This window comes from Dermacentor variabilis, chromosome 6 (assembly GCF_050947875.1).
Source record: "Dermacentor variabilis isolate Ectoservices chromosome 6, ASM5094787v1, whole genome shotgun sequence".
Lineage (NCBI taxonomy): Eukaryota > Metazoa > Arthropoda > Arachnida > Ixodida > Ixodidae > Dermacentor > Dermacentor variabilis.
The window spans coordinates 115380273-115403330 of NC_134573.1; the positions used below are offsets into that span (position 1 = coordinate 115380273).

At 47.8% G+C, this 23058-nt stretch overlaps 1 protein-coding gene across 6 annotated transcripts in view; it reads right to left on the reverse strand.

The window, feature by feature from the left end:
• LOC142585064 (uncharacterized) overlaps positions 1 to 23058 on the reverse strand; it is a 91554-nt gene that overhangs the window by 14547 nt on the left and 53949 nt on the right. For 3 of the 6 annotated variants that reach the window (XM_075695545.1, XM_075695543.1, XM_075695542.1), the window contains one exon: positions 5084 to 5178. The exons of the other annotated variants lie outside the window; for them this stretch is intronic. In XM_075695545.1, the coding sequence (XP_075551660.1) occupies positions 5084 to 5178 (95 nt within the window). The remainder of the gene's footprint in view (positions 1 to 5083; positions 5179 to 23058) is intronic. 6 annotated transcript variants of the gene reach the window in all.

Consider the following 23058-nt stretch of genomic DNA (forward strand, 5'->3'; position numbering starts at 1 on the left):
TGACCAATAGCCGAGGGCTAATGGCGAAAAGGCTTCGAATCTAAAATAACGACTTTCATTTGTTCGGTCAAATCCTGCATAATCTGTGTGTACACGTCATATGAGATGGGGAGCTATCGCAGTTTTCATGACGTCACGTGACAGACAGGTGAAGTGGGGGTGCCCCCCAGAAAACAGTTTTTAGCAGTCACAGAGGGCTGATTGCAGAATTGGATTTTAAAAGATCGGAATAGTTTCATGATATAGCGTCCTAGGTCTGACGTCTTCCCTCGAGCAGGTTGAGCTAACTTGAGGGGAACTACCATGAGCTTCGTTGCAGACGTTGGTTTGTCGCCTCTTACGTCAACTAGCCCCTCGCATTTCAGACGCGGCTAGGCGGCCCAGGCGTTGCTGGACTGAACCAGCCCCTTGACGTTTATCAGCAGATTGTAGGCTCAGCTTCTAGACTCTACACTACCTATATATATATAGCTCGGTCTAAAACCTGCGCTTAAATAACGTCTCCTTTGCCTTGTGCCCTCAGTTGGAGGACGGCAGATATTGGTGACGATACAATAAAGTTCACCCAATACTATACTGCTCCTCCCAAGGTCTTGACCACGCCCCTTTTCATTAGGGGCGAGGGAAGGGGTGCTTCCCCCCCCCCCCCCGGATGATAGAGTTCGCGCACTCGTATTGTACCACACGCACATTCCTGAGTCCGTGCCGGGCCTTCATTGTCCGTTCATAAACATGGGAGAAACAACGGCTGCCGGCCATATGGCGCTGCCGGCACACATGCACTCGCAGCGATTCGTGGAAACCTGACTGTACAGAGACACCACATACACTGTCAGCACTTCGTGGAAACAGGATCGCACAGCCACACCATACTTCGTAGTATTCGCACCCTCGCCTTGTTAGTAAGCTTCTCAATGCACGCGCGGGGCAGCGAATACAGAGGGGTTCCTACGGAAAGCTCTCGGGGCGTCACGGTCGCGCCGACTACAAAAAGACAATAATCCCTAAACCTGCTTTAGACCCTATACGGCCGCTTGCCCCAGTGATTGGCAATAACCGTCTTGTTCGTCGGTTCCTATTACTATGACCCATTGGCGCCCGTTCATCAGCGTTTCACCGAATCGAATAATGCCGCACCGTGACACTGATGCACGGAGGCTAAAACGGACAGCTTGTTACTTAGATTAACATCAGCGATATCAACAAAGGTCCGATGTATCCCATATATTAAAGCAATGAATTCACGAAAAATACCGCAGTCTAAGCTAGTCCCCTACGCAACCTATATAATAATGATAGCTTTATAAGTAAAACTTGCGTTTATCAACTTTCCGTTAGAGGCTCCATAATTTAAGAAGTAATCCAGCGAAAAAATATAAAAGGAAAAGTAACGTATCTCTCAATACAGCAAAATTTCTTTCTTCTAGTGATATACAAGGTTCCGCGCATCACGCAAAATAAAGCCGAAGACCGTCGAGAGACATGTCCCGAGCAATGGCTACGAGATAGCGTCTTGGTAATGAATCTGGTATTCTCTTCCTTTTATTGCGAAAACAATCATATGGACATTCCAGGCGCATTTTTGCCGTCGCCGTCGCCATCGCCTTGATGTTTGGTATAAAGTTCAAGGGCGAATAACATCGTCGCCCTGCGTCGTATGCTGCATGTCCTAGTGAAAGCACGCGACGAACGCTGACGATTGCGGCTCAATCTGGCAGACGCGAAGGAAGGAAGCGGAGAGAAAACGCGCTGTCTTCAGTAGTGGGAGAGGCCGTCCTTGGATAGGAGGGAGGGAAGGGCGACGTGTTGTGCTCCAGCAGCAGCTGCGCATTTCGCGACCGGGCGCAAGGGGAACTGACGATCGCGGCTCAATCTCGCGCAATATGGAGGAAAGCATGGGGGAAAGCCGGGAGGCAGTGCGGTAGGGAGCGTGGGGGGGTTCGACTGTGCCAGCAAGTGCGTGGCAGGGCCGGTTGCGGTCGCGCGTGCCGTATCTTTAGAGGCATATTGCAGACGGCTCATACTTATGTGCGCGCTGTGTTCCCGCCGCTCTTGCGATGAAGCGATACACCAGGGTTGCCAGGTTTGGTGATTTCTCGCTAAATTGGCTACTTATAGAGGCTGTTGGCGACCAAAAATCGTGGTCGGCGACGTGGCTGCATCAAGCCTACTTTTGGTGGTGGTAATTCGTACAGGTAGTGTCCGAATCAGACTCGCCCCGACGGATGTAAGGAAGTAACCAATCTTAAAGGCAAGGCTTTCGAGCCCTTCGCCGGAAAGAAGCAATAAATGGTGCCCTAAGTCACCCCCAGCGACAGCGAAGCCTGTAGAGAATCTCGAGGACCATCGTTCTTGGCGCCAGAAACGATTGAAACAACCCAAAATGCGTCACGGTAGCCATGTCTTTACAGGTGCCAATGTCTATGTGACTACGCGACAGCGTAGCAGATACAGTAGAACGTGTGTGATATCGTACGTTTCTCACGTGAACATTTATAGTCATAGTGGTCAACGCTTAAAGTTAAGTCATAAGCGAGCTTATTGTACTGATACTGGCGACACTGCTTCGGCTATGAGAAAGCAGGCACGTGTGCGGCCGAAATTATCCCAGAACATCAACTGGTCATTATGGGAAATTGTGTGATATAATAACAAGTGATAACATTTGTTCTGTTTTTTTTTCATCAGTGTTGCAGGAAACTACAGGTCCTTATGGCCTTTTTCTTCTTTATTTTCGCATCAAAAATTGCCAAGTCTTGGTCTGTCACACCACGTCTACTTTTTTGGCTACCAATTAAAGCTTTTGCCGCAGTTGGCGACTTTCATGGCTACTTTCTGCAGCTAAATTTTCGGCTCTTTTTTCTGCCGAAGACCTGGCGAGCCTGCGGTAGGCCGCACGAAGGCGCACTTCGCTCGCTACTGCTGCCGTGCTTGCTCACACCAGGGGCGCTATAACGTAAAACTATTCCAAACTTTGCCATTCCAATTCTGCATTCAGCTCACCGCAATTGGTCAAAAACTTTTTGGACTCCCCCCCCCCACCCCCCCGCCCTTCACCTGTCTCACGCGACGTCACGAAAACCGTGATAGCTCCCCGTCTGATATGACGCGTACACACCGATTATGCATAATTTTACCGAACAAAACAAAAATAGTTATTTTTGATTCGACGCCTTTTTGTCATTAGCCCTCGGCTATTGCTCAAAAGCTTTCGGGCTGCACCCACTTCACCTGCCTCTCACGGACGTCACAAAACCGCAAACACTTACCGTGTCAACGTGACGCATACGCGTTAAAGATGCATTAATATGCCGAACAAATCTGAATTTTCTTCGGAATAGTCGCAGGCTGCCCCGTTCCGAAAGGAATAAAAGATCGCTGTAGCCGATCGCTCCTGACTTGGCTACTCGCGCCTGCTGGAGAGCATGGGTATATATGCGTGTAATAAAACTTCTTGCGTTGCCGTGTAAAGTTTTCGAGAACTTTCGGCACGTTTACGACCTCGTTCTGCCAACTATTCTTTGCTGAGGATCCATTTTAGCGTCATTCTTAAAATTCCGTTGCATGCCGCCGCGATTGTCGACGAGCCACCGCAAGCTAAGTAAGAGAAAGCGGACCAATCGCAGACGCCGGCGCCACCCTCTTCATCCTGTTATCAATATTGAGTGCAGTGGCTTCGCCCCATCGTATGCCTATCCACTTGAGAATGCTCGTCGTCTCTTGCGAGCCAATTAGATAAGACAAACCGCTCAGTGCAGGCAACGTTATTCGTTTTTCAAGCAAACAATAGTGACCTCCTATGAACAAGGGGAGCATTTGATTGGTTTGTTCAGACAACCCCGCGAGTGACCGCCAGATGCTTGCGTCGGCGGTTAAGCAAATTTGGGGTGCGATCTTGTACGCTTTCCAAAATAGAACGGAGGCGGTCCGTTCTTTACATCGCGAAATAGGCGGTCCGTGCCATTGCTTTCGTCCGATAGCCGACGACACGGAATGATTGACAGCACATATCACCGCACAATTGACGTTATGGCATTCGTAACGGTTCAAATTGACCAATCGTGTGCGGCTCGGTGGAATAGACCGCCTCCATTCTATTTTGGAACGCGTACAAGATCGCACCCTTGACGTTAGGAGATTGGAATAAAAAAACATTGGAAAGTTTTACGTTATACGGCCCCAGCGTTTTGACAGTGAGTCCCCGCAGTCACTGAGCGCGATGTGTTCATGTCTGTTTGGGTGCGTTGACACCATGCTTGTTAATTCAGTTAGTAAGCAAATGTTTCCAAGTTAATACGATCGATAAAACTGCTATCCTTACATCGTATAGCTGTCAACTAATTTGTTATCGCAATCGATGCTTCGCCTTTTATTGCTGCGACTTTTTTTTGATAAAAGATGCATTATGTTTACTTTTCAAACATCCGAATGGCTGTGAAATATTCCGATCCTTACTATTACAAATTATTTTTAGGAATTTTCATTTCCCGCCTCACCAATTCATACATTGCCTCAGGAAATCAGGAAATTCCGTGCCTCTCGGGCCAGAATAACTGAGGCGAACACTGCGCCTTAACTTTTCTTCTTTGTTAGTTAACATCGTGTGAAGGAGGCAGACAATGCTGCCACAGAAAGTATGTAGCAAATGATTGTTAGGTTCCGCTCAAATGTTGAAAAAAAAGACTGATGGTGGACGAAATAAAACTTGAACAGGTGGAAGCCGAACCTGCCTGTTTTACTATGCAGCGTCTGCGTGTGATGCGGAATACGTGCTTTGATATTTTTTTTTTCACTCTGATTTCCCGCTTTTCTTTGTTACTTGTACGTTTCATTCAAACATGACAGTTTCTTTCCTTTGCACTTTCTCCATATATTTGTAACTCAAATGACAGATTTTTTCTTCGGCAAATTGTTTATCTGAAACCCTGTCCTGCTCACAAGATGATATTCGATGTGGCGAGACACACGTCTGGATTAATTGTTATTAAGTTAATCCAGGGGCAAGCACAGGACACCGTGAATGTCCTCATAAATGCAGTAGCCTTACCATGTGTCACGTAATCACTAATTTATTTCTCCTTACCTTCTTTTCTTGTCGCCCACATGGTAGGAGAAACGTCCAAACCTGGCTCTTTTGACAGTCGCATATAAACTGGGTAACCAATGCCCACACCTGCCCTACACCGATGGAAAATAGGGTAGTACCAAATACCGAGAACATTGAAGACGCTACGAGAAGCTACATCTGCACAGCTATTTAAAACGGACATTTACTTCAAAGCAGGGAAATACCCATAGACAGTTTACATCTTACAGGGCGCTGATGTGAACTATTGCTAACGTTATTGTTTAACGTCGTAACAATTTTACAGCGAATCTGTCTAGCTCTAGCACCGGTATGCATCTCCCGCCCACCGCACGCTCTCCCAGAGAGGATACCCTGGGCGGCTTGCATCCGTGTCGTGGAGGGAATGCGCGCGCAGCCGACCAGATCGGGGAGCGGGAAAGAGTGCGGTGACTGTTTCTGTGCACGTGGCCTGCGCTCCGGCGGTTATGAAGTCACGCGCGTCGGAGGTACTGGCGAGGCTGCAGCAGCGGTTTTGGCAGATGCACGGGTCGTACGGTGACCGCGGAGGCGCTTGTGCCGGCGTAATGTGGTAGCGTATGTTATTCAAACTATGCCGGATAATTATAGGACAATTGGCCGATAAGGCGACTCTATGATTTTTCATAATTATGTAGCTCACAGTGAAATTGCGAAGGTTGTAGAATTCCCGTATACTCCCAATACATGGGCTTCTACGGGAAGCAAACGGACAGACCCGTGTGCTAGCTAATTAACTAAGAAGTAGTCTCAATCGCAAATTACAAGCAAACGTGTTTTGTTTCGTGCCCTCGTTTGGTTTTGCTGTCCAACCACGTTCACACCATCGATCGGGGGGCGAATTTGGGAGTACAACAACAGCTTCCATGGTGTTCCACCTTCATATAGTGGACTGACCCCCAATTTTTACTATACGCGACTGCGAGCTCAAACTACACCTGCAATGTCATAAGCTCTAGGTAAAAATGGAAATTGTCTACCAAGTGTCGACGCTGAAAACACAAGGTCGACGTACAGCCGCCCTGATTTTTAATAATATAGCGCGAGCGTCGACTGAACTGCTGGTGAGCGCCTTATAACGGCGATAAGCGTGCAGCAAGAGCGTGCAACAAGGCGAGTGCAACAAGGCGAGTGCAACAAGGCAACAAGGCTCGTGCGCGAACTCTCGCCTTGTTGCACGCTTATCGCCGTTATAAGGCGCTCACCAGCAGTTCAGCCGACGCTCGCGCTATATTATTAAAAATCAGGGCGGCTGTACATGGTTGTGCAAACGATTGGATGAATAATATTCGATTGTATGTCTCTATTCTGCATATTTCTCATGTTTCTTATTTATTTATTTCAATATTGCTGCCAGCTTCAGATTAGAGGCCTTAAGCAGAGTGGTTGATACATGACGAACAATACATTGAGTACAAGATGCGAAGCGTGAGTAAAATGAAATAGCACTGAATTTAAAGTTGTGAACAGCGTGTCATTTTCGAAAACGTAGCGTTTAGCACTAACAATGTAAGACCATTCCAGAAGAAGAAAATGCGAACTGCTCTTAGCGCTAATTTGACGAACACTTAAGAGACAGAAAAACAAAACTAGAAGAATATATGTATACAAAGCGTGGCAAACGATTTCACAACATACATCTATCAGACAAACATAATGTAGTAGTGTGTATAAAAATATGTAGCAGTGGCGGACGCATCAGAAAGCGCGTGCGTTCAATTACGTGGAAGGACAGGCCGAAAAAAAACATGAAAAAAGGAAAGAAAGAAGGCAAGGAGGTGAGTGAGATACCCCGCTCATTTATACAATTTCTTTAAGCAGATTTAAGAATGATTGAATGGTGTCGCAGGCAACCACCGCAGCAGGAAGTACATTCCATTCCCTAATGATTCGGGGAAAATATGAATTTATAAACGCTTCTGTTTTGCAGTAGTAACCTTTAAGCTGCTTAGCGCGGCTAGATCGAGTTGATCGACGAGCGAGAGGCTCGGTATACGTGTCCTTGTCGATGCCTAATTTTCCATGATAGAGCAGATACATGTGCTTTAATTGTTCTTTATATCTCCGTTTTTGTAGGGTAACTAGTTCTGCTGTTTCGAGCATGCACTTGGTGATGCGCACCGGCTAAAGGAATTGAATACAAATCTTATCGCCTTTTTCTGAATTTTTTCCACCTGTTTTATGTTAATATCGCTATGTGGATCCCAGATGACAGACCCATGCTCAATAATCGGGCGGACAAAAGTTTTGTAAGCTAGTAGATTTATCTTACGTGGTGAATTTCTTAATCAACGCCTCAAGTAACCAAGCTTCTGCATGGTGTTGGGCTGCTGAGCACGAGGTCGCGGGATCGAATCCCGGCCACGGCGGCCGCATTTCGATGGGGGCGAAATGCGAAAACACCCGTGTACTTAGATTTAGGTGCACGTTAAAGAACCCCAAGTGGTAGAAATTTCCGGAGTCCTCCACTACGGCGTGCCTCATAATCAGAAAGTGGTTTTGGCACGTAAAACCCAATAATTAAAAAAAAAAGCTTCTGCATGGCTTTCTTTTCTATGTATGACACATGCTCATTCCACTTTAAAGGGAAGCTGAAGAGGCTGTCGAATTTAATAAAACGCTCATATACGGATGCGGGAACCTTATAAACCTTGTAGGTAAAATTTGGGGGTTTTTTTCGATTAGGAGCGATGTAATCGTCGGTTAAAATTGCGCTGTAGCTCCGCCCCCCGTCGAATGCCGCGCGCTGCTGCTGACGCTGACGATGCGAGCGGAGACCGAAACCGCGATGTTGTGACGTCAACTCTAGTGTTTCGTTCCTTCGCAGCCTGCGCGACCGTGCCTGACCGTGCTTGTTTCTGCGTGCGTGCCATCGTAATCTGCTTCGATCGACCCTGCATTCCTTTGTTGGTGCGTCTGCGTGTATGTAGAGTGGTCTCAAGTAGCCGACGGAATTCGCCGCCTTTACGACTTCGGTTACGAGTAGTGTGCGGATGGCGCACAGATGAAGGTCACTACACGTACTGCATGAACCGGGAAGCTTTTCACGCGTTTAAACCGTCTTTGTAGATTGTCGACAGCTTTGGACAGCGCACAAATGCCGACGATCGCATCCCCGCTTACGTTCCACGAGGAGGCATGCAGGAACACAACACTACAGTTGTTTGACCGGAAACGAGCTCACTAGAACGGCGAAAGATCGGCGAGATCACTAGATCGCTTTGCAAAAAACATACTCACCAAAGAGCATTTCCAACACTAGGAGATCCCAAGACTTCGCTTTCGTTCGCGTCGAAAGCACTGCTCGCACCTGCATCGTTTGCTTCTTCGAGAGGCCGGCTCTTCGCAATCGGCTAGTACATGTAGGGAGTAACGCCGAACTCCTCAGAAAAACGCAGTCTCTCTAAATTTTACATTACCTCTTAATTTTCCATTACAGCACCAAACTACCTGGCACCTCGCTTCATGTGTAGCGGCAGCGGTCGGTCACTAGAGTTGACGTCACGAGGCGCCCGACCAATCACAGGCGGAAATGAGACGCGCGAGCTGGGCGTGTCCGCTGCTGCACTTTTCGTCTAAATAAAATATATTTGCGCTTTCTTTCGCTCAATTTCGATACGATATTCGAATTCGGAGGGTTGAAAACCATTATGTACACATGTTCACGCATTTTTTCTGGAAAACCTTTCAGCTTCCCTTTAAGTCCGAGCTGATAACTACGCTCAAATATATATAGCTTGTCACGCGGTCTAAAATTTGCCCATGGATCGAATACTGATTGCTTAAAAGGTGTCGTTTCCGTGTCACGGTCATCGCTACACTTTTTTGCGCATTGATTTCCATTTGCCACGTGCTGCACCAAAATTGCACTGTAGACAGCGAGGTATTTAACAGCGATTGGTCAGCGGGACTACGGATTTCTTTATATAAAACGCAATCGTCAGCAAACAATTTTATTTTAACTGGCAGTTCCTGTGCAATATTATTGATGAATATTAGGAACAATAAGGGCCCAAGCACTGATCCCTGTGGGATTCCGGATAGTACAGGTCTTGAACGTGAATGTGTTCCGTCTGTGTTTACAGGTTGCCGTCTCGAAGTAAGGTATGCTTGAATCCAAGATACAAGCGACTTATTTTTAAGTATACGTTTCAATTTTATCATGAGTTTTGTGTGTGATACCTGGCCAAATGCTTTCTTGAAATCTAGAAAAATAATATCAATTCGCCCTTGCTCATCCAGAATAGCTGCGAAATTATGAATGGTTTCTAAAAGCTGAGAAGTGGTTGAAAGCCCTTTACGAAATCCATGCTGCCTGGGGTCGAGAAAACCATGAAGTTCAAGAAAAACTGTTAGATGTTTAAAGATAATGTGCTCAAGAAGTTTGGAGCACGTGCAAAGCATAGAAATGGGTCGATATGAAGAAATCAGCGACGAGTCTCCTCCTTTTGGCACGGGAACAATCCCTCCAAACTTCCAGTCATGAGGTAACACGGATAGATGTAACGACTTACTAAAAATCACACGTAAGAATTTAGAGCACCACTCGGCATACCGGAACAGGAATGTGTTGGATATCGCATCGACGGCAGATTTTTAGTATCAATGTTAAGCAAAAGCTTTAGAACACCTTCTTCCGTTATTAGAACATCACTAATAGGTGGAACGCTTTGCAATGTCAAAATATGGGCTTTTCACCGTTATCAACTGTAAACACGGAACAGAAAAAAGTTGTTTCTTAGTTTCTTAATTCCCGTCTTAACGGCATCCTATTTTATGCGCAATTATGATCATGAACATTAACCCTCCATGGCCATCCTGCAACGTAGGAGACGCTCGTTGTATTCTTCAGAAGGCTCAGCAGCCAAGCATCTGTGTTGGGCATGGAAGACGTGGAATATCCTTGCCTCGATCTCGCGAAGGAGTGAGGGAATGTGCGGCTGGGCCTGATATCCAGGACGTTTTCAGATAAGATTATATTACATAATTACAAGAAAATTCAAAGTAGTGCAGAAGAAGTTCACGAAGGAATTGTAGCAGCTGATGAGTCCAGCCGTCCATCGCTCTTTTTATCCCCTGCGTGGTCATTGTCCAGTCACCTCTCCCAGTCCAGCATCAGGAGACCGATGACCTCAGGTCTCACCAATTCGGAGGTCCCTTGCCCTTTCCATCCGAATGGAGCTTTTTTGGAAACACACACACACACCACTGGGTACAAACAGGGGATGGAGGATGGCACACTGACCGCGTCTCCGGCGTGGACGGCCCACTTTGGGCGGCTGACAGGTGAAGCACCGTATCCCTGCTAATTGTCCAAAACTCTCCTGACCGAGGTACTCCAGTGGTGACCATACAACATCCCATTTGAGAATGACCTTGACGAGGTTGTCGGCCCGTTTCCCATAATCGCGTTATCCGTGACCGGAGGTTGTCACAGGGTGAACGGCCGATCGCTACAGGTGAATCTATTCCGCTATGGCCCCCAAAACACCAACAGACATCCTGCGGCTCCTGGCGGGCACGAAACGAATCACGCATTTGGGCAAGACGGCGCTCGAGACATTTCACGTGGTTGGCGTTTGCATAACGCAGACCAGCATTCTCAATCGAGTGTCGAACGCAAATAAACTCGCCGCGCTTGCCTTCTCGTTGATAGCTGCCTTTCAACCCGAGGGCATGCTGTCACTACAAATCGCTGAGGGAAAATCTATAGTGGGCCGGTTTTAGCATGCCATGTAGCGGCCGGCGAAATCGCATACGTTACGCAGGCGGTGCCAGAATTCTTGTAGATTTGCCCATCGTATAATGCGACGCGTTAAACTTGGCCCGCAGCCACGCAGCGGTTAGCCATTGCCGCTGCACATGTGCGCGGCGACCGAGTGCATTTTGCAGCGAAGCTGTATACCTCTACCGTCCAAGGAAATCTCCTGTCCTAAGCAAAAAACCCCATGCGTGGGCCGATCATGGAGATAGTGCAATACCGGCCCGACCCGCGGCGCAGGAGAGGCAGGCGTTAGGCACTCCCCATACGTGGGCCGAACCCGAAGATAGTGCCATGCCGGCACGACCCGCGGCTGAGGTGAAGCAGGCGTTAAGCACTCCCCATACGTGGGCCGATCCCGAAGATAATGCAATGCCGGACCTACCCGCGGCGCAGGTTGTTACGATCGGTAAAAGCACGTTCACACCGATAGCGGAGCGGACAAGTGTATCCGGCCAATCGGCCGCCGATTTTCCGCTTTGCGCAAAATACGCGGCCGCTAGGCCGGATCGCGCACGGACCGATTTTTTCCGCGCGGACAACTTGGCCGCTTTGGCCGCAGCCAATCAGAACCCCACACGGCGGAAACGCTGGTGAACGAATGTAAACGAATGTCTTTCTCTGGGCTTTTCGCTTCTGTTCTTGAAAAGCGTCAAAATGGCAAGTTGGGCCAGTTGGTTGGGATTTATAGTTAGGTTTGCTACAGTGCAACACAAGACAGGGACAAAAGAAGGTATAAAACGACAACACGGCACCGTGTCGTCGCTTTATACCTTCTTTTGTCCTTGCCTTGTGTTGCGCTGTAACAAATTTTGAAAAGCGACTATACAAGTGGCGAGTAAAATGCCAACGGTCTCGTCTTCTTCGTCTGAGCTCATAATTTTGCAGAAGTAGATAGCGGACGGGAGCGTGCCAACCCACGACGAAAAAAATATCGAAAGTGCGCGTACAAACACAAAGTGCCGCGAGATAGCGGCACGTCCCTGAAATCGCTAAAGATATTTGCGAGATGCCCCGCCTTCCCCGCGGCGCGGACAGCCAGACAACACTGATGGTCTGAACAGGCGCGGGCGCTCGCTGCCTCGCCGCTTTGAAAATCCGTTTGTCCGCTTAGACGCTTTCAGTGTGAATGTGCCTTAAAGGTACTTCTTCCAACCCGCTACGACGAGTCGCTTTGTAAAGCCAACAATGTACCCCCTTCGGACAGCCTAGCGGGCCAGCAAGGCCAGCTACGTTTGGCGGACCGAGTATTGTTGGTCAGTTCGCTGTCACCTTCATGGTCGAATTGGAGCAACAGAACTCCTGGAAAGGGGTTTTTTACGTCGCTTTCTCGCGGGCTCCAGTAATGACCCTGTCCTTTGACAGACGAGGCGGCTAACTGCGGAGTCAGCTTTGGAATCAAGGTGCGTCAGCTTGAGTCAAGCGTGACAACCCCTGTCTACGAGAACCCTCTCCGCTCGGTGTGTTCAGTGAAACAAAAGCGCGGGAATGAGTGTGTGATCTCTCGCGCTCAGAGGCGAGCCGACTACCACTACGACGACTTTGTGCGGTTCGATTGGACGAAGGCTGGACGGCAGTTTTCCCTCACCTAGTGATCTAGGGAGGACAGAGGGTTCTTAAGCAGCCGTTTTCGGCTGCTTGGTTTGCTTCGTTTTCAGTCATGCTAGACTGATGAAATGTAACGTTCTCCTGGCTGCATGTAGATATTGTAAATAAATCCCGTACTCCTAGTTCTCGATGAGAGCAAGTTCCTCCCTTCAACCACGTCCAAAGCGTGGATGAGTTGGACGATGACATGGGCCCGCTACCACATTTTTACATGCCCGGCTTTAACGCGTACAAGGTGAAGCAGGCGTTAAGCACTCCCCATACGTGGGCCGATCCTGAAAATAGTGCAATGCCGGTCCGACCCGCGACGGCAGTGATGCAGGCGTTAGGCACTCCCCATACGTGGGCCCAGCCTGAAAATGGTGCAATGCCGCACCGACCCGCGGCGAGATGCAGTTCCCCGAAAAGGGGCCCACATACATCGCTTCGCTGGTCATCCTTCTTCACCGAGTGGAAGGGAACTGAGCTGTTTGTTTGTTGAAGGCGCAAACTCAACATGCTCCCTGTTCTGCACACAAACTTCAGGCCATCATGCTGATGCTTGGCAAGCAAAACAGGCGCACGATGCACTCTAGCCAAGCCGCTCCGGCAGGAAATAAGACGTGTTCTATTCCCGAGTCGGCCACGTGAAAGTGCAGCGAACGCCACTGGTCAAGCTGGCTGCGCCAGACGTTAGACTGCATCATCTTCGAATTTTCGCCATCGTAGTGTAACTGCGCTACGCTTGGCGGGCTTTCGCCTTCGCTGAGGTATAACCAAGGTAAATATCCATGGTAGCGAAGCTTCCGTAGAAGTCCATACTTTAAAACAGGGTGATTCATCGGTGGTTCATCGGCGGTTCATTGGGCTTAGCGCCGTCTGTTTGAAGAGGGAATGCTTTATGAGCTTGTCTTCCTGCACACTTCTAGAGCTGCATTGCATTGCGAGTGATAGCGGCACCCATGCCCCCATTTACAGTGGGCGCTGAAAAACAGGTATAAACTTACATTTTCTTTCGTCGCCACGCTTATATTAAACCGATTGTCAATTTACTTTTGTTGAACGAAACAAAGTGAGTCTGGTCGAAATTCCTTTTTTCTTTGTCTATTTTGTTCCCCTCCTCACATTGCGGATGCCTGGTTCTAAACGTGAAACGGCACGTCATGTGGATATCGAAAGCACAAACGCAAAAAATATAATAGACCGTCTGATGAATAGAAGGAAGGAATATTTGCTGCGGCACAACGACAATGAATGATATGCTTGCTACGTGGAACATTTGCATAATTTTCCCTAATTTTGACCCGTTATAAATTGTTTTGTCGAGAGCAGTAGCCATTTTTTATTTGAACTGCTTACCAAATAGAACGTTATCCGATGCCTGGTAACAGGACGCACTCTCTAAAGTTAAGGAGTTGATACTGTCAGAATTGTTGTCAGTATACGAAAAAGCAAAGGCCACTATTTATTCTCTTTTAGTGCTACACTTTCAGCTCTCTTCAGCCGTATAAATTACTTATGTTGTCTTAGACTAGATCTTCCTCCAAGACCGTGCGGCTGCGGCAACAATAAGTCGGCGCCTGGCAGTTGTGCGGGACACACTGATATAATAATAATTCACTGACGTGTGCAAAATGAGGCGCACTCATGTGAAGCATGTGGGGTCTTGTTTATTCGAAAGTGCTTCGCGCACTGACTAACGGAACAGCTCTGTTTGTACTTAGACTCTACGAAACATCGCGCTGTACAGGGTGCTCTAGTTTTCTTCTTTAAGGCAGCACCAACTCAGGTGTATTACCAAGAGTGTAACTTAGGCACTCCAACTGGCGCTGCAAAAAAACTGATTGGTCGTTTCAATTGCGAAGTTGTACCGTACGGATGAGCTTCGTGAGCAGTAAGTATCTCGCCATTTCCTTGGGCGGTTAGAGACATTGTGGAAGGAGTGGGCCGTAGCGTCGAATGAAGGCTGTTGCATCATATGAACTTTCTCATCGCCTCTGTTTTTCTTATGGGAAGGGTATACGTATAAACAGAGACTGGCTAGATGGCATAGGCCTGCAGACATAGCCAAGGTCAGCACTAGCACAGCCCCAGCCAAAACAGCTGTCGACTTTGCCAATTTTCAAAGCGCCCGTCATACAACGCCAGGCGAGAAAAGCACTGTACTTGCGCCTGGTATGGCGCAGGTACGGTTTGAGCCGTCGGTCTCAAACATGATGATGAGGACGCCGGGGAGGACACCTTGTATGCCACGTCGGTGTCTTCGCGTGAGGGCCATGGTAACGCGAGAGCAGTTTCTCGGAGATCCCGACTCGAAGAAAAACTGTGCACAGCGACGGGTGACGCAAGCATAAAGTACACATCCTGGTGGACACGGTCATAACTCGTCTTTCGAGCAACCTGATTCGGGCACAGGCAATTACGGGCAATTTTTCGGGCTATGTCAGCATGGGCAAATACATCATGCATGCATACGGTACGCAAATCACATGAAAAAGGATTAGCGTGTCGAAGAGGAGGAGGGGGCTACGTCCAAACAAAACATAAATAAGAGTGTAGGTGACCGTGTCACGCTATGAAGACTTCTATGCAAACGTACCGAAAGGCAATCTTGTGTCCCAGTCCCAATGATCATCAGACACATACACTGCAAAAATGTTTACACCCGTCAGGGTGTTTCGTTATCACATGGGTAACAAACCTACTGTCAGGGCCTTACAAAGGTTTATAGAGGACGATAGCAAAACTCTGACTAGAGATGCGATGACAAAATTTGTAGTTTACAAGCTATGTAATCATTCTGGTAGCCTTAGGTGCACAGAAACCTCCGACAGGAGGATTTCACAATATTAGATATGAAACATTACTTAATGCGTTTTTTATGTCACCTGTCACATCTGTCATCGTTTTTGCTTGCAACAAAAAAGTCGGCAAACAAGATGCCATCATCAGTCTCCACCAACAATTTGATCTCACCCCTGAAACGTGAGGATGTTAGCTGTGCGACAATCGAACGCCCCTTTGTACATCCATAAACGTGAAAAAATATTTAGAGTGTAGATGGAAACCATGTCTGTCAGTGTACCGTTCAGATGTCCCGTAACTCCATTGAACTCCGAATGATTCACTTTCGTGAATTAATTGCGAATCGATGATGATGATGATGTGTGGAGTTTTATGGCGCAAGGGCCAGGTTTGGCCAAAGAGCGCCAAGCCAATGGTACTTATGTCAAAGTGAAGCAATATATTACGAGCAATGAATGTTATGTGGCTGTAAAGGGGCCTAAAAGATGGCCATTGTAAAGTGTGTAAGAGCTACATGTAATAAAACTATGACAATGACTATGAAGTGTGCCAAGGACGCGAAAGGTGCATTGTAAAAGAGTTACGATGTACGATTGGTCATTTGGATAAAAATTCGAAAAGCACTACTGCCCTAACAGATTCCTTGAAGCGCAAGGACCTGAAGGCGTGTGCTGTACAAAGACTAATATCACAGCACCATCCTCTGTAGAGAGGATGTGCTACGAAACACTTGGACTATTAACATGCAAGACCACATCTTTCAAGAAATCCAGGACAGCTTTGGTGGTAAAAAGGGGTTCTTTGCCTATATACATAGCAGGATGGAAAGGGAGACAATAACGGTATGCTAGAGGAAAATGTTTCCTTCTTTCTCTTTCGGCTTCTCGACAGTCCACGAGGACGTGGAGAACGGTGAGCCTTTCACCACATCTACCACAGGTAGGAGGGTCGTTGCCAGTAAGCAGAAAATCGTGGGTACCATATGTGTGTCCTATTCTGAGTCTACAGAATAGGACATCAGTCCGTCTTGTTTTTCTAACGGGGGGCCAGAAACCTATCCTTGGCTTTATCAAATGGAGCTTATTATTTGTTTCATTGTCCGACAAGCGTTGCCAGTGGCTTCGCAGATTCTTCCGTAAGAGAGGCTTCAGATCTATGACAGGGACAGCAGCCGTAGGAATAATAACTTGCGAGGTGATTGATGTAGCTATTTCGTCAGCTAGTACGTTCCCATCGATGCCTCTATGCCCAGGTACCCAGCATATAATGACATGCTGGTTAGACATATACGCTCTACATAGAATGGAATAGAGCTCAGTAAGTACGGGGTTTTTCTGTGTACAGAGTGACTTCAAGGCTTTTACGACGCTTAAGGAGTCTGTAAATATAATTGTTTTCTGAAGATTTGATTTTCTGATATGTTTCACAGCCGATAATAGTGCATGGGCCTCAGCCGTAAATATACTCGTTTCAGGGTGCAGTACACTGGATTCCGAGAAGGATGGACCAATGGCTGCGTAGGACACCCCGGCATGCGACCTAGAAGGGTCTGTGTAAAACTCTGTGCACGAGTACTTGTACTGGAGCTCCAAGAAATGCATTTTGATATGTGTCTCTGGCGCATGTTTAGTGATCTCTACAAAGGATGTGTCACACTCTATCAGTTGCCACTCCCAGGGTGGTACTAGCTTAGCTGGAGGCATTAGGCTTTGTTCGAGAACTGGGACATCCATTTCCGTCCTAAGTTCTCTTGCACGCAGTGAGAAAGGAAGTCTCATAGAGGGTCTGTTATGAAAAAGTGTTTCACACGTCAAGTCGTTAGCAGTTGCGAAACACGGATGTTCCTTATTAGAGCGAACCTTGAGAAAATACGTTAAGCTGATGTTTGTTCTCTGAAGATGGAGTGGCCACTCATCTGACTCTACATATAGGCTTTCAACAGGGCTTGTTCTAAATGTGCCAGTGGCCAGACGGATACCCAGATGGTGAACGGGGTCCAACATCTTAAGCGCGCTCGGTGCGGCAGAGTGATATACTACGGCACCATAATCTAACGGTGATCGAACTAGGCTCTTGTAAATATTCAATAATCACTGTCTGTCGCTATCCCAGGTTGTGTGGGATAGGATTTTAAGTAAGTTCATTGTTCTAAGACATTTTTCTTTAAGATGTTTTATGTGAGGAATGAAAGTGAGCCTGGAGTCAAGAATAACACCTAGGAATTTCTGTTCTTGTTGAAAGGAATTTGTTGTCCGCCCAGTTCTACACAAGGATCTGGGACCAGGCCTCTATTTCTTTTGAAGAGAACACAAGAGCTTTTGTGGGGGTTGACCTTAAATCCGTTTTGGTCTGCCCATTTGGACACTTTGTTTATGCCCTGCTGTACCTGTCTTTCGCATACTGTGAGGTTGCAGGATTTGAAGCCCATTTGTATATCGTTTACGTATACGGAATAAAAAATGGCAGATGGTAGTGAAGCACGTAGTGTGTTCTTCTTAACGATAAAGAGAGTGCAACTGAGCACGCCTCCCTGGGTTACACCAGTTTCCTGGGTAAAGGGACGTGACAGTGCATTGCCGACTTTTACACGGAAGGTACGATTGGACAAATAGCTTTCAATTATTTTCAACATATTTCCACAGATGCCCATTCCCGACAAATCTCGCAAGATACCGTAGCGCCATGTTGTATCATATGCCTTCTCCATATCAAGGAATATGGAGAGGAAATACTGTTTGTGTACAAAGGCATCGCGAATATATCTTTCAATGCGCACAAGATGATCTGTTGTTGACAGCCCTTGTCTGAAGCCACACTGATAGGGATCGAGTATATTGTTGAATTCAAGGAAGTGTATGAGTCTGTGATTAATCATTTTTTCAAAGAGTTTACACAAACAATTCGTGAGAGCTATCGGACGATAACTTGCTGCCAAGGAGGGGTCTTTTCCCTGCTTCAGGACAGGAACCACAATCGCCTCTTTCCATGTAGATGGGAGGTATCCCGCAGCTAAAATAGTGTTGTAAAGTGTGAGTAGTATAACTTGTGCGTCAGCATGTAAGTTTCTGATCATATCATACATGACTCTTTCAGGTCCCGGTGCAGTGCTTTTGCATGTGTTCAAGGCAGCTCTCAACTCGGCAATACTGAAAGGCCGGTTATAGGGTTCATTCTGTCTGGATTTTTTAATTATTGGCTTACATTCTTCTATTTGTTTATATTTGAGAAAGGACTGAGAATAATGGGTTGAGCTCGACACGCTCTCAAAGTGCTCCCCAAATGAGTCTGCCTAATCTTGCAGGGTATCACCTTGTGTGTTTACAAGAGGGAGTGAATATGTTTGCCGCCCTCTAATCCTATTAACCCTGTTTCAGGCTTTGGCCTCGTCTCTAAACGAGTTAATACTCGATAAAAACTTCAGGCAACTCTCTCTTCTGGCCTTTCGGCGCGTTCTCCTGCCTTCGGATTTTGCTTTTTTTTAAGGTTAATAAGATTCTCCGCAGAGGGAGAAGCGCGTAGCAACCCGCACGCTTTGTTTTGTTTCTTACGGGCTGTCCTACATTCGTCGTTCCACCACGGGACGCGCCGTTTCCATGCTAAACCACTCACTTCGGACATGCATTTTGATGCTGCGTCTATTATGAATGCTGTAAGATACTCCACCGCAGCATCAATTTCTAAAGAAGACATGTCAGCCCATGAGATGCTAGTGAGAGTTAAAAATTTCTCCCAATCAGCTGTCTCAATCTTCCACCTAGGAGCCTGTGGAGGATATTCGTTTTCTTTAGGTGACCTTAGCAGTACAGGGAAGTGGTCACTGCGGTAAGGGTTGTCGGTAACTTCCCATTCAAGTTCAGGCAGTACAGACGGGAAGACTATGCTAAGATCTATTGAAGAATAGGTTCTGTTTGCAAGAGAGTAATATGCGTGTTCCTTCTTATTCAACAGGCACGCACCAGAAGAAAAAAGAAACTGTTCAACAAGACGCCCTCGCGCATCAATACGAGGGTCGCCCCACAGGTAGTTATGTGCATTGAAATCGCCAAGAACAACATATGGTTCTGGCAATTCATTTATAAAGGACTGAAATTTATGTTTTCTTAGTTTGTAGTGTGGGGGTATATAAAGCGAGCAAATAGTGATAAGTTTGTTTAGCAGAACAGCTCGAACCGCCACTGCCTCAAGAGCCGTTCGTAGTTGTAACCGTTGACAGGCTATGCTTTTTTGAATTACAATTGCAACACCACCCGGTGATGCGACAGTATCATCGCGATCTTTGCGAAAAGTAACATACTGTCGAAGAAAGTTTGTGTACTTTGATTTTAAGTGTGTTTCCTGTAAACACAGCACTTTTGTATTGTGTTTATGGATAAGTTCTTGCACATCATCGAGATTCCTAAGAAGACCTCTGACATTCCATTGAATGATTTGTGTATCCATATTTAAAGAAAAATTGGTCCTTTGTTTACGGAAACGGAGGTGATGCCTTAGGTTGCTGAGCTCTTTCGAGGCCCTGTAACGGGAGTTCTGCCCTTTCTGGAGCGTTCGAGGGAACCTCGCCGCTCCTTAGGCGCTTGGCGCGCCGTGGGGATAGGTGTAGTGTCCATTGCCTCTTGTGAGGCGCCGGACACGTGCTCTTGTGAGCGAGAAGTTACCAGGGAAGGTCCCGCCTTGGAGGGCAAGACCCCTGCGCCCACCAGCCCGGAGGTCGATGGGGCTCCCTGGGGGATTTGGCTGCGCCGGCCGTTGCCAGCACTGGAAGGGACCTGGGAGGTTGAGGCAGCCTCGGCTGCGCCCACCTTCGGGGTCGGTGGCCCCTTTTCCTCGGTTGGCGGAGCAGCACTAGCTGCAACCACCATGGTGGCAGATGGCGTAACTGGCGACTCACTGCGTGTGAGTCGGACAGTCGCCGGAGGCCGTTGTGACACTGCCCCCTGACGCGCCACTTCGGCAAAGCTTTTCTTTGGCAGGTATGCCACCCGCCTGCGTGCCTCTTTGAACGTTACATTTTCCTTAACTTTGATTGCGACTATTTCTTTTTCTTTTTTCCATGATGGAAAGGACCGAGATTACGCGGCGTGTTCCCCATCACAGTTCACGCAGTGTGGAGTATTCTCGCAATTGTCAGATGGGTGTTCTTGGGCACTACATTTTGCGGAAGTCTGGCGGCCTCGGCAGTTCTGTGAACTGTGGCCAAATCTTTGACACTTAAAGCATCGGAGAGGATGGGAATGTACGGTCCGACTCGGACCATTATGTAGCCATCCTCAATCGTCTCAGGTAGCATACTTGATGCAAAAGTTAGAATTAAGTGCTTTGTCTCAATCTCCTTGCCATCGCGCCTGATCTTTATTCTCTTGACATTGGTCACATTTTGGTCGCTCCAGCCCTCCAGTAGTTCGGCTTTAGTCAGTTCCATCAGATCGGCATCGGAAACGACTCCGCGGGTGGGGTTCATTGTGCGGTGTGGTGTGACCGTCACTGGAAGACTCCCGAAAGATACTAGATTGGAGAGTTTCTTGTACTGTGTCTTATCACGCAGTTCTAACAGGAGGTCGCCACTTGCCAACTTAGAGACTTTGTAACCTGGGCCAAAAGCTTCACTAAGTGTCTTCGCAACAAGAAAAGGTGAGATCATTCTCGCTGCTTTTTCTTTTTTCCCGGAATGTACAACATGAAATCCTGGGAAATTGTCATTATTCCGGCCCAAAAACTTTGAAAACTTCGGTGCGCCCTCGTTTATGAGGGCGATCAGGAAGTGTTGGAAAAGAACTTGCCATAGATATATGTGAAAATTCGGCAGCGCCGCCAGCCACCCACCATGGAGCCCAACAAGGGGATGCTGCAGGACCGTGAAAAGACGGCCTGCATGCGCCAGCTGTACGACACTGCTATAACCAAATCTGTTATAACCAAGGTTGGCTATCCCACACAAGGTTAACCCTTGCCGCCGAGGAGAATGAAGTAAATGGAAGAGAGGAGAAGACAGGAAAGGTCAAAAAGTAAGAGATAAAGACGAAGATTCGAGAGGAAGAGACAGGAAAAGGCGACTGCCGATTTCCCCCGGGTGGGTCAGTCCGGGGGTGCCGTCTACGTGAAGCAGAGGCCAAAGAGGTGTGTTGCCTCCGCCGGGGGGCCTTAAAGGTCCGAACACCCGGCATCGGCTCAACCTTCAGGATTCGCCTTTCCCCGGACACGGCTAAGCCACGCACGGCTACACGCGGGAGGGTCCAACCCTCGTGTGCTCGGATACGTGGTGTCGCAACACACCAAACGCCTGCTGACGCAGACGCCCCTGCGGGGGCGAATCGAGCGGCATTGGAGAAGTTCGTCCACAACTTTCAACGCAGCAGCCGTAATCGATGATAAGCTCTCCAGAGGTGCCATGATGTAGAAGTACGTCATGGAGAAGCAAGTCGGCGGCTTTGGTGGCACAGCTGATTTGTATAGCCAGCGTGATCGCTTTCTGAGTGGCTTAACCTGTGGCAAGGGCAAATAATTGCTTACTGTAAGTTGACGCGGGGAAAGATTGCAGCAACTGAAGTCTTGTGCAACGCAAGAAAATGGTTCGGTAGGGACAGCAGTGCGCTGAAGGCGACCGGCTCACTGTAAGGAAGGCTTCTTGCCACGTTGGAGAAGTTTGCAAGATGCAACATAGCGTCGCACGGATCGATATAAGCCGGGCGAAAATGACCGGCGTAGCCCACTGTAGAATGTATGAGACCGAAAAGTGTCCGGTGATTTTGGCGTCGTGATGTTCTCCAAGGATGGTCGAGCAGAAATGTTGAAGAAGAAAACGGAGAAAATCAGCGCCGCCAGAGTAGATTTTGGCAATAAAAATGTCCCGTAACAGAAACAGGCGTGGCAACTGATCATGTGGAATGGATCAAAAGCGGACGGCCAAACACTGCATGGAGAGTCCCATCCGCTGATCGAAGGCGTTGTTGGAAAAGGCCGTTATAGAAAAGGTGGAGGCAACGACGTCTTCGACGGACGCAGGTGGGTGAACTAGATAACGCAAGAAGCAATCTGCGTCCTGATGAAGGCAGCCAGTTTTTGTTAAGGGAGAACGTGTACTTCTGCAGCCGTTATGCCCAGTGGCCAAGGCGCCCTGTGAGATCTTTCACGAACAAGCAGCAGAGCGCGTGGTGGTCAGTAATTACCGAGAAATCCTTGCTGTATAAGACGGGGGGGGAAATTCCATTATGGTGCAGACCAGTGCTAAACACTCGCATTGCACAATGGCGTAATTCCGCTCAGGTATTGATAGAAGACGGCTAGCATTAGCAACGTCTCCTTGCTTCCCATGCTGCTGTTGGGCGAGGATCGCGCCTACTCCATGGCCACTTCCCTTTGTGCAGGCAGGTCGAAGTGGCAAACACATGATCGCCAAGACATGATCGACTGGACTTCTCAAGACACCTCGAAAAGCGACTCAGATCCTGTTGAAGGGGTCGATAGAATGGAATATTTGGTCGTGAGGAGGAATGACAACGACTAAGTAGGGCCGAGATATGAGGCCAGCGCGTCCACAGGAAAATTAAAGGCCTTTCGTCGAGCGTGCTCCAGCCAAGGCCAAGGTCAGCACGAGAACAAAGCTAGCCATAATCGTGGTCGTTGTCTTTGTCAATGTCCAAAGCACCCGTCACAATATTTTCGTTCTCGACAAGGAAGATTTATCTCGGCCGCTCCATCCATATTGATGAGCACGAAGAGGTCGTATTTTTTCCGTAGCCATTGCATCGATACTGATCAGGTTCATGTCATTCAAAATAAATCGTTAAAAGTGAACAACTATAAG